The 15,624-nt window shown below is 39.0% G+C and overlaps 1 protein-coding gene across 2 annotated transcripts; it reads right to left on the reverse strand.

The window, feature by feature from the left end:
• Positions 1-5,167: 5,167 nt before the first annotated feature.
• Positions 5,168-15,213, reverse strand: LOC123514227 (transmembrane protein 256 homolog). 2 transcript variants are annotated; one of them, XM_045271935.1, is made up of 5 exons: positions 15,152-15,213; positions 14,531-14,757; positions 7,892-8,045; positions 6,442-6,560; positions 5,168-6,136 (listed from the first exon to the last, which is right to left on the reverse strand). In XM_045271935.1, the coding sequence occupies exons 2-5, from the start codon at positions 14,636-14,638 to the stop codon at positions 5,993-5,995; spliced, it is 525 nt and encodes a 174-aa protein (XP_045127870.1). In that variant the 5' UTR covers positions 14,639-14,757; positions 15,152-15,213; the 3' UTR covers positions 5,168-5,992. The 2 variants fall into 2 exon arrangements, with proteins under 2 accessions (XP_045127870.1, XP_045127871.1); XM_045271936.1 differs by lacking the exon at positions 15,152-15,213 and adding an exon at positions 14,865-15,141.
• Positions 15,214-15,624: the final 411 nt, after the last annotated feature.

Here is a 15,624-nt window from a genome sequence, read left to right on the forward strand (position 1 = left end):
TCAGTGCCATTCTACCTATTCTATTTTGTCCCACTTCTAGCTTGTCAATTTCACTTTCATTCCATGCAATCACATCCATACCATACATTATGCTGGGCACCGCCACACTCTTCCACACCTCTCTCAGCACATCATATTTGCTTGCTCTCATTCTTGCTGCACTCCCCAATCGTCCTACCCACTGATTCACTAAACCTAACTTTTCATTCTTTGTCTTTTCACACCCACTTGGACTCACCCACATCCCCAAGTACTTATATTCTCGTGCCTGATTCATCTCATTCTCTCCAATTTTCCATACTGCATTGCTTTCATCCTCAGACCTATTCACTATCATCACCTTACTTTTCTCACTACTAAACCTAACTCCAAAGTCTCTCCCATATCCATCCACAACATCTAGCATTCTCTGCAACTCAACTGCTGACTCACTCATGACCACCACATCATCTGCATAAAGGAGCACACCTATCTTCTCATTTCCCACTCTTACTCCTGCATTCATTCTTCTCAATCTGGCTGCTAACTCCTCTGTATACAAACTGAAAAGGGTTGGTGACAGAATACATCCTTGCCTAACTCCTCTCTCACTCTTCACCCAGTCTGTCTCTATATCTCCTAGTCTGTATTTAGCTTTGGTGTCAACATACATGCTATGCACTATGTTGATTATTTTTTCACTCAACCCAATCTTTCCTAAGACTCTGACTAGCATTTCTCTATCCACCCTATCATAAGCTTTTTCTATATCCAAAAAACCTAAATACAATTTGCCTCCCTCCTTTCTTTTTTTCTCAATCATTTCATTTACCACAAACAAGTTATCCTCAGCCCTCCTGTCCACACGGAAACCATTCTGTTCCTCACCTAACACTCCAGCTCGCTCAATCCATTTACACAATCTCTCATTCAGCACTCCACTAAATACTTTACCTACTGTGTTTAATAATGCAATCGGCCTATAGTTCTTCAGTTCATTCTTACTCTTGTGTCCTCCCTTATGCAACAGAGTCACCCTGCATTCATTCCACATTCTTGGCACCCTCTCTTCCTCCCACACCTGGTTAAACACCTCAGTCATCCTGTCAATAACAACCTCCCCACCATTTTTATACATCTCATATGGTATCCCATCTAAACCTGCTGCCTTCCCATTCTTCTGCCTTTTCACACCTCCTTGCTGATTCTCTCATTCAGTTCATCTGCATTCTTCATCTCCAGAGTCACACATCCTTCTCTCACACCAAACACTTCACCTACACCACCCACCTCTTCCCAGAACTGTCTAATTGCCTCCCTGATCTCATTCTTCTCTGTTATAACTTCCCATTCACTTTCAGACTCTCCACACCAACATTCTCTGACATATTCTCACCTCTCATGAACTTGTACCATTCACGGCCACCTTCCATGCCTTTCTCTCTTAAAGATTCAATCACACTCCTTTCACACTTCACTTTAGCTTTCATTATCATTCGCCTTGTGAGTCTCTGTTGTTTCACATATTCTTCCCATGCATTCAGGTACTCATTCTCTGCCTCATCGCTTTCATGTCTCTTTTTTCTCAACCATCTACACTGTCTACTCATTCTCTTTCGCTCCTTCCTGGCCTCTCTGATTTCACTGTTCCACCATGGTTTGCATACTCTCTTTCTCCTACCTACTCTCACATACCCTATCTGATTCTCGGCAGCACTCCGCACATTCTCAACCAGTCTCTCATTCAGGTGCTCCACATCATGTACCCTTACATCATCATCCCACCTTCTCTCACTCAGATCTACCTGAAAGTTCTCCCACCCTACATCTCTCAGTCTCCACCTCCTTTCCTTACCTGCCACTTTCACTTCATTCTCACTCTGCATCCGGCACTCCATGACCAGCATATTGTGGTCAGACACAATATCCACCATACCATCCTCATCTATCCACATGTGTGACACAATCTCACGCATTCTTCCATTCACCAGCATGTTGTCAATCGCTGATTCATGCTCCCTTGCATTCCAAGTCACTCGCCCCTCAGCCAAGGTAACATTCAGATTCTCAAACTCCATTTCATCCACAAACTCTTCAAGCATTTCACCGTTCCTGTTCATTCATTCACCCAATAAACCTATATGTGCATTCATGTCACCCATAACAAGCACTCTTTCCTCCTTATGCTCTCTCACCACTCTTCTAAGTACATCAAACTTCCTCCTATTCTCCCTGTCAGCTCTTTCTCCCATAACAGTCATATAAACTACCACCACCACCATCTTCTCTGTTCTGCCAACTTTATTCTTACATTCTACTCTCACTGCCATCACATCTTCACTACTTTCACACCTCCCCACATCTATTTCCTCTACTTTCAGTCCTCTTCCTTTCTTGTAGAGTAAGGCTACGCCTCCTCCCAGTGTCTCCTGTGTCCTACGGCCCTTCCCTATCATGACATACTCACATTCCTCCATTCGCACGTCATCTCTCAGGTGAGTCTCGGTAAGCCCAACTACGTCGAACTTCCACTCCTCAAGTTCCCTGCATACATCCTCAAACTTCCCCACACCCCATCCTCTCACATTCATACAGCCAAACTTCACACATTCACTTGCCTGGTTAGTTTGTTCTATTCTTTGTCTGCCGTCATCCATTGGTCCTCCTCGTCAAGCCGTCTCCACGCAGCACACCTGCCTTGCCCTCATCCACTCAGCCAGTCGCCGTCCCATCTTTTGGTTTCCATCCTGGTTGAGGTGGACGCCGTCTCTGCTGAAGAGCCTGTCTTGCTCCAGGATCCCGTCGAAATCCAGGAAGCTGACATTCCCCTTCTTCTCTGCAAGCCATTCCATTTTAAGCTTCAGGAGTTCCTTGCAGAGCATCCGGTTCGTCTCTCTTCTTGTCTTTTCATACAGCGCCCCTTCACGCGGGCGCCGCAGGACCCCCACCACAGCCACACTCATCTTCTTGTCTTCAGCTGCTCTGACTGCCTCTACCACTTCTTTTACTGTTTCTTCAGCCCCAGTTGCCTCTAGGTTATTTCCTCCTCCTTGGATCACCAGCAGGCTTCTTTCTTCCATTTCTTTAACTTCTTCCAGAACTTTCTTCTTCACATCGGTGTGAAATGGTTGATGATCTTGATCTTGGTCTTGATGCTACAGGTGGCTTGGGATTGCTTCAGAGCCAGGCCTTTGGATTGGCAACTCCTGCAGAGGAAAAAACAAGACAAGCAAAAAAAAAAAAAAAAAAAACATTCTATTCACCAGTTATCGCTACACCTCGCTCGCCACATTCTCTCCAGATACTCCTTCACAGCCTCAATCATCTTTTCACTTCTCTCTCCACACAGCCCCAGTAGCATCACCATCCATTCCTTTCCTGTCTTCTCTACTCTTTCATTCCTATTATGCTCTAATTCAGTCATAATCACTTGCATCATCTCCCTCCTGTCTCTGTCATACCTCTCACATTTCAGCACCCCATACTCCACTGTCTCACCCTTCCCCATGTCACACATCTGGCACACTTTGCTGCGGTCTGTAGTTCCTTGCGTTCACACAGCTTGGGGTATCATATTTGCATGCAGCGCCAAAACCTTTTGTTACACATGCCCACTGTATTAAAAGGCTTGCGTTTGTCACTCAGTATATGGAATGGGATAGGATACTTAAGTCAGATGAGGCATACTTTAACCTCATTAGAAAATCAGACAAACCATGTGTGCCAGACTTGTTAGTAATGCTTATGACCTTTGGTACCCAAAACACTTTTAAACACCCTGACTCTTTGATGGTGTGGGCTTGTTTTCCTTATCAAGGTTAGGAAAATTTGTTTTTGCCAAAGAATGTTCAGATGAACCACCATAAATACTTCAAGCTAATTGAGGATTAGTTAGAAGACTGTATGGAAAAGTGCAATGCTAATATCTTTATGCAGGACGGTGCACCATGGTAATGGTAAACATAAGCTCAGGGACAGATATTTCCTCCTTCCTCTAAGCTGCTTTTCAAGATTAACCCTCACTATCTCCAACACCTAGCAGATTCACTTCTGAAAAAGACTCTAAAAGATCAGTTATCTTTTGTTGAATACCCCAATGAAATGTGTTTTCTATGCCATCAATCTCTCTCTTAAGCTCTTACGCACTTCACACCAACCATTCTAAATGTTGTGCTACCATTTGCTCACTTTTTAGTCATGAATTTCCAGTGTTTAAAAAAAAAACTAGTCCAATATATGACCTGGTATTTTTTATTTATTTTTTTTATATATATATATATATATATATATATATATATATATATATATATATATATATATATATATATATATATATAAACAGGTAACTCAATTTATGTGATAGATGTGTTTCAAGAGGCATCGCGTATATCAAAATTCATGTAAAAAACATGTAATTCTCATAAGAAACAATAGATAATAGAGGGATGCGGGATGTGGTAAAAAAAAATAGTACAAAATACTCTATTTATTTGGCTAAATTAACATGTTTTTATTATTTATCATTCTGAATACTAGAAGTGTATTTAAAGTAAAGGGAAAAGCAAGAAATAATAAGAGAAAACAACAAAACAAAGGATAAGTAAACACAACACTCACTGCATCACTGCCTTCACCACTCACACCACAGTCAGTCACCATCATCCTCTGAGCTTTACCACTTTATCAAAAATCCACTTATCAAAAATAACCCCACATGCAGAAGAAGATGAAGGACATTTTGAGGCCATCTTGGTGAATTATAGGCAGATTGAAGAGATTCCGTCCGTACTCAGTGCCTATCGGCCAGCTGCGGAACTCTCTGAAACGCAGTTTGAAATTGCGTCTGGCGCTCAGTTTGAAAATGCGGTTGGGCCAAATCGCATATAAGCAAACTGATCGCGCAAATTAAATTAATTATATTTTTTTGGTCACGTTATAACAAGAACATGTAAATCGAGTTACCTGTGTGTGTGTGTGTGTGAATATATATATATGAGAGAGAGAAATTTTATGAGTATAACATGGCTGTGTTACATCCTGTTCTATGTTTACTGTACTTGGTAACTTGTGTTCTTTCCTGTCACATCATTATGATGTATTATGAAATGGATAGTCTTGTACACAGTTGTGTATTGTATCACAGATGGAGTGAAAGTGTGAAATGTGTCCCATATCACAGGATGAATTATTTTTTTTTTTCAAAATTAATATATAATTTTAATGCATCCACCTTCAATACATTCAATACATTTGCAAAAATTTTATAAATCATAATGTACATTTCAACAACCTCCATAAAAATAAACAAATTTACTCTAAAGATGCCCTTACAGTAAACCTCCTGTTTCATAAGCTATGAAACATGAACTTTTTTTAGGCTGATATCTAACTTTCTATTCTCTATCTGCCCTTAAACTTCATGTTTTTACCTAATTCTGCTAGATGCAGACAATATACTTCACCACCATATTCAGTCACTGGAAGGCATCAGTTAAGCTAAGAAGGCAGAAAATCAAGCAGAGGTAAAAGTCATCCTTATGCAGGGAATCAAAATGATCCCAAGAAAAGCTATTGTCACGTATTGCAGGTTATCATGAGGCTTCAATATTTTCTCCTCAATATTTTAAATTGTTTGAAAATTTGAAGATAAATTTTGACAAGCATATTTGACATTTAATAAAATATTAACCACTATATGCTGGTAAATATCATTGCTTTAAGCTGACTTTATATGTTTTTATATATCACTACAATGATCATGTACACAGCCTGTATTCATGATTTACATCCATTTCACTTATGCAATGCAACCAAGGTATATATTTTCACAATATTACTATTAAATAGGAATTCACATTAACATAAGATGGTGATGAATACCAATAGAGATTCCAGTATGAAACATACCTAACTTTCATCAGAATACCAAAATATGCTTCTTCACTTGTCTAACTGGTTTCTGTTCAATTTGTTCATCTGTTTCATGAATTCCTTTCACATGCATGTAGTACAATTAAAGAACCATGGCCAGCCAGCCTGCAATCAGCAACATTCCTCCATAAGGTGTGTACTGTCTGATGTTTTTGGACCCCGTCATTGCATAAAAGTAACAAGTGCCACAGAAAATGGCTGTTCCAGTGACTATAAGTGTACCAGCCTGAAAACAAAGATCACATCAGTTTAAAGTGCCATCTTAATAATTCTACAGCATAGTTGTTTAAAGTTCCATCTTAGTCATTCTAGACCACAACAATTTAAATATGAACTTGCAAAATCTATGCATGTAAAGTTGGTATTCTAAATATTGAAGATTTTCTAATGCAGCAAAAGATTTGAACAAGAACCTTTGGCATATAGCTATGTAATAGTCACTTCCAGACAAGAGGAAGTTTGTGCATAACATGATGGAAAGGATTTACCTATGTTAATTTCTCTAATGCCATTAGCTAAGCTCTTTCTCACCAGTTTGGGACGTCGGCAGAGAGGTACACCAAGCAGTGCTAGCGTGTGTAAGAAGTGGTATCTGTTGGCAGTCTCATACACTTGCTTTAGTTCCTCTGGGTAGTCTCGCCGATAAAACACTGAGGACCAGAGTTAAATGTTCTCTATGTAACACCATGAGGTGCTGCATGTATTACAAACAGATATTGAAAATATTACAGTTTAATAGAAAACACTAATGTAATGTGAAATAATTGATGATTTATCTAAATATCTGAAGACTATTTATCATTATACTAGGTTATCATTGCCTTCACAAAATAGATAACTAAGAAAGCATTTCTTTATTCATCATAGAGCAAAAAATACTGAACAAAAGGAGTGTTTTACGAAACAGAATCTGGCTGTAAAGTGTAAACTTAACCCATACAATGTTTAGTACACATATGAGTATACACAACTCTGAGGAGAGTGTTTAGTATATGTACAATTTCCTTTTTGAGCAATGTTACAGCCTTCAGTTTTGCTTGTAATCAACAATAACAAAGAATATATCAACAAGTCAAGAGTGCATTTTTCATATATATATATATATATATATATATATATATATATATATATATATATATATATATATATATATATATATATATATACGTACTACCTATCTTTTGGGGTCAAAATTATAATTCACTATAGTCTGAATATTCCTGTGGAAAATTAAACATACCTGCCAATTATTATTATTTGTTTTATGGCTTTGTCAACATGTATATAATATCAAAGCAATAAAAGTAAATTGTAAGTTATGATACAGCAGAAGGTTAAAGATTTTGGTAATAAATACTTTGACGAGCTGAAATTGTTACTGAGCATGCTACACAGCATGGTCCCAAAAAATTATCACATAAAAAGATAAATTACTTTTTCCTAAGAAGTTTCTTCCTTAATCTATAATCCATAAAGCATAATAAATAGGAAAAGAGACTTCACCATAATGGAAAAGGAAAACTAGGTTGTAAAATTAACATTATATTCAATTCTTTGAGAAGTGGGAACAGTTGCCATGGCTTTGAGATATGGGGATGTTACCAAATGTACATCCAACCATTTTGTTGAATGTGCAATTCTTTTTTACTTGTATACATATATTTGAAACTTACTTATTACACATTATAAAACTGTGAAAAGTGTATGTAAAGGTGAGAAAAAGCTTTAAAAATATATAAAAATAAAATTCCCCATCTCTAGTCTGATATCATGAGCTCTGGACATAAATAAAAAAAAGTATCAAAATTGTATGGTAGCCACATTTCCATTCATACTATGAGAACAATATACATATCAAACAATTTGTACACTGCATGAGTTAAGCAATATTCGCCACCACATCAAAGTTTCCTCATAACGTACAAAACAGTTTGAAAAATAAGCCAAAGGGAAACAGTGCAAAAACACTCTTAGTACATACCATGGGCACCATATGCCCCAAGAGCAACAGCTGAGGCACCTGAGATACCAGCAAGGCGTACAAACCAGCGTGCATATGAGGGGATGTTAAGCATGTTGACAGGAACTTCAGGGACTTTCTCAGACACCTGCTTTACCACCTGATGACCACCACCCTGAAAAATGCAAATGACATTGAATATTGTATTTTTAAATGTTTTTCCTAAACAAGAAATTAAGAAAATATTCATAATTGACTCCATCTTTATGAAAATCACTCCATCTTTATGAAAATCATCATAATGGACATCTTTGTAAAAAAAAAGTCCCAAATAAGAGCCTCCCATGAGACTAGGTGCTCTTTTACTCTTTCACCAGTCTCAACATGTTTTTTCATACTCTTCTCATCAGATAGAGCTTCTCATTCTGAGTAATTTGAACCCCATATACTCTATACCTACCACAAATAATTAAAAATGCTGAAAGTTATTTTTTGGGGGGTTAAGGGGGAAACCAAGGTCAGTTTGGCTAGGTTATGTAAATTTACTTAAGTTCCATTAGTTTGGTGAGGTTAGGTCAGTTTGGTAAGATTTGATTATTTTGGTTTGTTAGGTTATGTTAGATTGATTAGTTAGGTTAGGTTAGGTTAATTTATTTGTTTTAGGTGGAGGTGCATGACAGCCAGCATGGTGATTGGCAGACAGTCCTCTTAAAAAAGGAAGATTGGCAGGGAGTGTTATGACAGGAAGGTCGTTGACTTTTCTGAGTGTATGGTGTGTAGGCTCAAGAGCGAGAATTTAGTTCTTTCTCTTGAGCACTGAGAACTGCGAGAGGAAATGAGAAAGCTAAGTGAGGGGAAAAGTGCGAACGAAGTTCTCATCTTTGAGTTGAAGGAGGAGGTTAAGAGGCTTGGGGAGGCAGTGGAAAAAATAAGGCAGGAGATCAGTGTTAGGCCGAAGGTTGGACCTTCTGAGGGCGACAGGGTGGCTTGGCCCTCTGTCGGCAAGAGCAGAGTGGGGAAGAGGGAGCAGACGAGCCAGACTGGGAAAGATAGTAGTCAGGATGGGCAGAGATGGCAGGTTGCGAGGGAAGGAAAGCGGAGGCAGTTAGGGAGGATAGGACTAAACCTGTTGAGTGTGAAAATAGGTTCGGTTTGTTGGAGGGGGAGAGTGAGAGTGGAGTGAATGAGGTGGTTGTGGTGAGTGAAAGGAGAGAGAAGGGGGTAGAGGAGAGGAGGAGGAGGGTTGTGCCTAGCACACCTCAGGTGTGTGTGGTGGGTGACTCTCAGGTTAGGTACTTAGATAGCACTTTCTGTGGGAAAGACAGGGATAGGAGGACGAACGTGTGTATGCCTGGTGCAGGTGTGAAGGCAGTGAGTGAGGAGGTGCAGAAGAGAGTTGGGGGATGGAGAGGGTAGTAGTTTTGCACGTAGGTGGGAACGATGTCAGAGCAGGTGGGTCGGAGGAGTTAGTGGCAAGATTTCGGGAAATGTTAGGCAAGATAAGGGAGAGTGGTAGGAGGTGTGTAGTGTCAGGAATCTTGCCTCGTGTGTATGTTAGCAGGAATGGTTGTCTAGGGCCATTGGTGTGAATGATCGGGTAAAAGGGATGTGTAAGGATGTGGGTGTCAGCTTTGTGGATGTATGGGATAGGTTCTATGGGCGAAGGGATTTGTATGCTAGGGATGGTGTGCATCTGAGTAGGAAGGGTGTGGATGTGCTGAGTGGATGTCTGAGGGGGAGTTGGGATGGAGTGTAGGGGTGAGGTAGCAAATGCATTCCAGAAGAAAGATGTTAGACATAAATTAGATAGGATAAACAGAGATAGTGAAAAGATTAGGAAAGATTTCCAGGTGCAAATAGGAGAGAATAAGATTAGGATTCCAAATAAGGAGACAGCATCTAGGAAGGTAGCAGGACTTAAATGTTTTTATGTAAATGCCAGGAGTCTTAGGAACAAGAAGGACGAGTTATCTAGTTATATAGTTGAGGAGGACTTAGATGTTGTATGTGTCACAGAGGCATGGGTAAATGAGGAAAAGTTTAGGAAAATAGGAAAGAATATGAAGTAGATGGATACATTATGTATTTACACCAGAGAATTGGTAGGATAGGTGGAGGAGTAGTTATTTATGTAAAAAAATCCTTCATTTCCAGTCAGGTTAATGGTATTAAGGTAGATAACAGAGTAGAGTCCTTATGGCTGGATGTTAGAGTAAACAAAAGTAAGGTTATTAGAGTAGGAGCTTTTTATAGACCACCTAACCAGTCAGCAGATGTAGACAACCTTATGGTAGATGAGATAAATAGGGGTGTACTAGTCAGACAATTATCTTAGGGATTTTAATCTTAAGTCAGTAAACTGGGAGAGGATGGTAGGAGATGCTAGTGAAAATAAGTTTATGGAAAGTTTTCAGGATAACTATTTAGTGCAGATGGTAGATAAACCTACTAGGGGGAGGAAGGTTTTAGACATAGTACTAACAAATATTGAGCATTGTTTAAAGGAAGTTGAGGTAGGAGAGACTTTAGCAAACAGTGACCATCATATAATTAGATTTATCATTAATTCCAGTAGGGATAATATAGTGAATAAGACTAGAGTCCCAAACTATCAGAAAGGCAATTATGGTAGGTTACGTCAGTTATTAGGAGAGGTAAACTGGGAAGATAGTTTTGGAAATAAAACTGCACAGGAGATGTGGGATATTTTAAGGTTGTAGTAAAGGGTATAGTGATGCAGTGTATCCCTTACAAAGATATAAGGCAGAGAAACAGGAAGCCATTATGGTGGACTCATGAGATAGGTAGACAGATCAGAGAGAAGAAGAGGCATATAGAGAGTTGCAGAAAAGTGGGAAGATGTAGATTTGATTAGGTACAGACAGGTCAGGGATGATTTGAGTAAGGTTATAAAAAAAGTAAAAGGCAGGCAGAGATAAAACTAGCTAGAGCTGGGAGTAAAGATCCCCAAAAATTATATAGTTATTACAAGGTCAGTGATAAAAGAAATAAGGATAGGATTGGACCACTCAGAAAAGATGGTGTAGTAGTGGATCAAAATGAAGACATAGTAGAATTATTGAATGAACAATTTTCTTCAGTATTTACTAGGGAAAGAATAGGAAATTCTGTTACAAACAGTGCAACGAGTACTTTAAGAGCTTTACAAAATATTGATATAAAACCGGGGAATTATTAGGAAATTTATTCTTGAACTAGACGATAGGAAAGCTAGTGGTCCTGATGAGCTACATGCTAGAGTACTTAGGGAGGGTGTAGACAGTATTTCTGAAGCACTAAGTTAATCTTTGAAAGATCACTTAGGTTTGCTGAGTGGAAGGAAGTGGTTAGTGGGGTAACCCAAGGATCAGTGCAAGGACCTCTTCTTTTCTTGGTGTACATTAACGATTTAGATATAGGAATTAGTAGCAAAGTATCAAAGCTTGCAGATGATACTAAGATAGCATGTGCAGTACAGGGTGAAAAGGACAATTACAGAATACAACAAGACCTGGACAGGCTGATGGCATGGGCAGACAGGTGGCAGATGGAGTTTAATTCTAAAAAGTGTCAGGTTATGCATTTAGGTAAAGACAACACAAACTTTAGCTATGAGATGGAGGGATGTTGGCTAGAGGGAGTAGAGGAGGGAAAGGATTTAGGAGTAGTGATAGACAGGACTATGAAATTTTCAAAGCAATGTTTAGAAGCAAGAAATAGGGCAAATAGGATCCTGGGTTTTATAAATAGAAATGTTAGTTATAAAAGTAAGGAAGTGGTGCGTAGCTTATATAATTCCTATGTTAGGCCCCATTTAGAGTATTGCATACAGGCCTGGTCACCCCATTATAGGCAGGATATCAACATGTTAGAAGCAGTTCAGAGAAGAGCAACTAGGATGATACCAGCATTAAAGTGCCTGGAGTATAGAGATAGATTAAAGGAATTAAACATGTTTTCATTTGAGAGGAGATGTATAAGAGGGATATGATAGAGTTATTTAAAATGTTCTCAGATACAAACTACATAGATGTGAGATCTTTCTTTACCTTAGAGGAGGGAAGTAGGACTAGAAATCATGGCAGGAAGATTAGAAAGCAAGGCTGCAGGTTAGATATAAGAAAATATTTCTTTAGTCATAGGGTGGTACACTTCTGGAATGCATTGCCAGAGAGGGTTGTAAATAGCACTAGTTTGACAATGTTTAAAAACAGATTAGATAAGCACTTAAATTTATTAGATTTATAATTATGTATAGCGCTGCATGATAGTTTTATAAGAAATTTACAATAGTTAAACAAGACATGATCCCCATGTATGGGGATCACAGATTGTAGAGGAATTCGCTGCAGGACTGAGCCCTGTTAATGGACCAAATACATATTTAGAATTAGTATATAATGTATTGTGTACTTGTAAGTGTATCTTTAAGTACTGATGATGAGGTTGCTGTGCGACTGATACAGGATAACCTAGATGGGCCCTGGTGGCCCTTTGTTATCCTATTATTTATGTTATGTTATGTTACTGTATAAGAACCAAGCTACTCTTTTTTTTTTTTCTAGTACTATATATACATTTTGGTCCATTTTATACTAATCTGCCTTCTGTTATTATGACAAATCTTTAGTTTCAGAGGGGGTAGTCAGTGGGAGCAGAAAATTTAAACCAATAACCAGGGGCAGATTTAGGAATTTGGGGGTACTAGGCATGGGGGCCCCCCACACACCTAATCCAATGTACAGTTGCGACAAAAAAAATATTAACATTCATACGATCTGGTTAATAAAAGACAAATATTTCACTTGCATGTATTTTATTGTGATTATATCCTCAAAGTTAGTACTTAGACATATTGCCTTCGTTCTTTATCACCATCTGAAGTCTTTTGGGCATTGATTTGGCGAGCTTGGCAAAGTAGGAGATGTCCATATTGATCCATAACCCCTTCAGTGCCTCCTGCAGGTCTTTGATGTTGGTTGGTTTGGATGCTTGTACCTTGTTTTTCATAACATTCCAAGCATTCTCGATGGTGTTCAGATCTGGCGAATTACCTGGCCAGTCTAACACTTCAATTTCTTTGTCTGCAAGCAACTTTCTGAACACTTTTGACTTGTGTACAGGGGCTCCATCATGTATGAAATAATTACATTCATGAATACTCCAAAAACATAGCAAATGTTCCTTCAAAACATCAATGTAATTGCTCCACCCTTCATGGTAACATTCTTGGGGAGGAAGTACAGCCCTGCTCTGCCCTTCCCACCACTGAAAGAACCCCACACCATTACACTGTCCGGATGTTTTACCATCTTCACTGTGTACCGGGGATCAAACCGTGATACACCTCTCTAGACCTGCGGTGTGAAGCCCTAAAAATGAAGATGCTCCTACCGGAGGTATAACAAGATGAATGTGGTATCAAATTAAAGCTAAAGTCTTGTAGTTTCCAAAAATGGAGTTCTACTTTGCAATATCCCCGTACAACGTTTTCTTTTCGCCCGTTTTCTAACATAGACTCAAGTAAAATTAGTCACACCATAATACATACCATTGGCCATATCTACATAACTACATTATATTTGAGCGTTAATAGAACATGGTTTTATATGGTATAAAAGACGAGGAATCAGAATATGACCATCAATTTATTGTAAAGTACACTCAAAATGCTATAATTGTGATTTGAATTACGAAAATGGTGAAAATTTTTTGCTAAATAACATTACCTTTACGCTCACGAAAAAACCATCACAGATATCAAAAATACTTCTTTAATAAACATTTTAGAACATTTCATTAGCTTTATAATGAGCCTAAACTCAATATTCTTATTTACCACTTTTACTTCATTCCCACCATGCATCAGGCACTCCACAACCAGCATATTATGATAAGACAATATCCACCATACCAAAAAGCAAGGATACAGTAGGTTAGGTTTATGTTAGGGTTAGGTTAGTGTTCTAAGGGGGGTCTGGGGGGGTTGCAGCCCCACCTGGCTAGGATACGTTAGGTTAGGTTAGGTTAATGTTATAGGGAGAGTCAGGGGGGGACGGCTAGGATACTTTAGGTTAGGCTTATGTTAGGGTTAAGTTTGAGTTATAGGGGGAGTCTGGGGGGGCCGCAGTCCCCCCCGGCTACCCTACGTTAGGTTAAGTTTATGTTACAGTTAGGTTAGTGTCCTAGAGGGGAAAGGTTATGTTATGTAAAACTTCCCTACATTTAAGGTTATTTTCCTAAATTGGGAGAAATTCCCTTAGATTTAAGGAAATATCCTTATATTTAGGGAAATTCTTCAAATATGTAAGAAAATTTCCTTAGATTTTTCAAAAAGCCATATATCACTCATATAATATATATGTCTCCCCCACCCAAAACCTCCCAGCTTGTTGGAGGGGTTGGGGGTGATGGTAGAGATAGGGGATATTGTATTAAACTAAAAATTTACCCGAGTTAATAATAGCCGGCACCGAGAAAAAAAAAGTCAATCATAAACAATAGTGAATTTACTACCACAACATGTATTCATGCCATGAGCTACTGACAAGGACCAACAGTAAACATAGACTGTCCTGTAGCAAACTATGCTCTTTCTACGTACTACCTTCACCCTAAAAACACCTTTATTACTACTTACGCACCAGTCCTCATACTCACCCAGTGATGATTATTGCCCCACACCAGGTCGCCGAATCTCTTGGGACACCGGGCCACCTCCCGTGTGACAGGATTATTCCAGAGCCAGCTGTAGCCGTCCCCAACCATCACCTCACCTACTTGCTGTAACTGGTGCACAGAGACAGAGCCCTTACTCCCCGAGCACCACAGCTCTCCGACTCTGCGGGCGTGTTATGTATAATGTCTTGGAATTCAGCTCTTCAGTTCTGTAATGATGCGGTTTTCATTGCACGTTAGCAGGTAACGTGATTATCTAACAGACGCTCAAGCCGCACTTATGCATCCTCATCTCACACACGAACGCAACCCTCACCTGTGGTTATTTTGATTGTTAAGTGTTAACTGGTAAATTCAGTGGCATTGACACACCACTTTGTTGCCAAATATAGCAAATGTCAGAAAAGCTTAGGATTATTTCCAATCTCAAAATAGTCTAGATTGGCCTTCTTTAGTCTATTGGAACAACCAGCAGAATCTTGAAAGCAACAACTTTCATCGTGATCTTCTCAAGCAGTCATTAAAATTATGGTGTGATTCTTGGATCCCTAAAAGAGGAGGATTGATCACAGTGTATATATGTGTGTGTGTGTGTGTATTTACCTAGTTGTAGTTTTACAGGGCCTCGGCTTTATGCTCGTGTGGCCCTGTCTCCCATATCTACACTTATCCAGTCTTACTTTAAAAGTATGCACACTCGTTGCAAACACTACTTCTTCATTCAAACTGTTCCACGTCTCAATACATCTTTGCGGGAAACCATATTTTTTAACATCTCTCAGATATCTTCCTTTTATCAGCTTTTTACTATGCGATCTTGTGCTTCGAATGTCATATTCTTCTCTCAGGATCAGTTTCTCATTATCCACTTGGTCCATTCCGTTGATCAATTTATAAACTTGTATCAGATCTCCTCTCTCTCTTCTTTGTTCCAGTGTTGGTAGATCCATAGCCTTTAGTCTCTCCTCATATGTCATCCCTTCAAATTCTGGAACCATTCTTGTAGCCATTTTTTGTAGTCTCTCCAACTTCCTTATGTGTTTTTTTTTATGAGAGGTCCACACTACTCCTGCATA

The sequence above is a fragment of the Portunus trituberculatus genome, chromosome 37, assembly GCF_017591435.1.
Source record: "Portunus trituberculatus isolate SZX2019 chromosome 37, ASM1759143v1, whole genome shotgun sequence".
Lineage (NCBI taxonomy): Eukaryota > Metazoa > Arthropoda > Malacostraca > Decapoda > Portunidae > Portunus > Portunus trituberculatus.

What these genes read in the sequence shown, in the direction of transcription:
- LOC123514227 (XM_045271935.1), bottom strand. Translation starts at nt 14,638, where the DNA reads ATGGTTGGGGACGGCTACAGCTGGCTCTGGAATAATCCTGTCACACGG. An exon ending in TGGGGCATATGGTGCCCATG is followed by an intron (nt 6,561 to 7,891) that starts GTATGTACTAAG and finishes TCTGGTCCTCAG; the next exon opens with TGTTTTATCGGCGAGACTAC. An exon ending in TCTGCCGACGTCCCAAACTG is followed by an intron (nt 6,137 to 6,441) that starts GTGAGAAAGAGC and finishes CTTTGTTTTCAG; the next exon opens with GCTGGTACACTTATAGTCAC.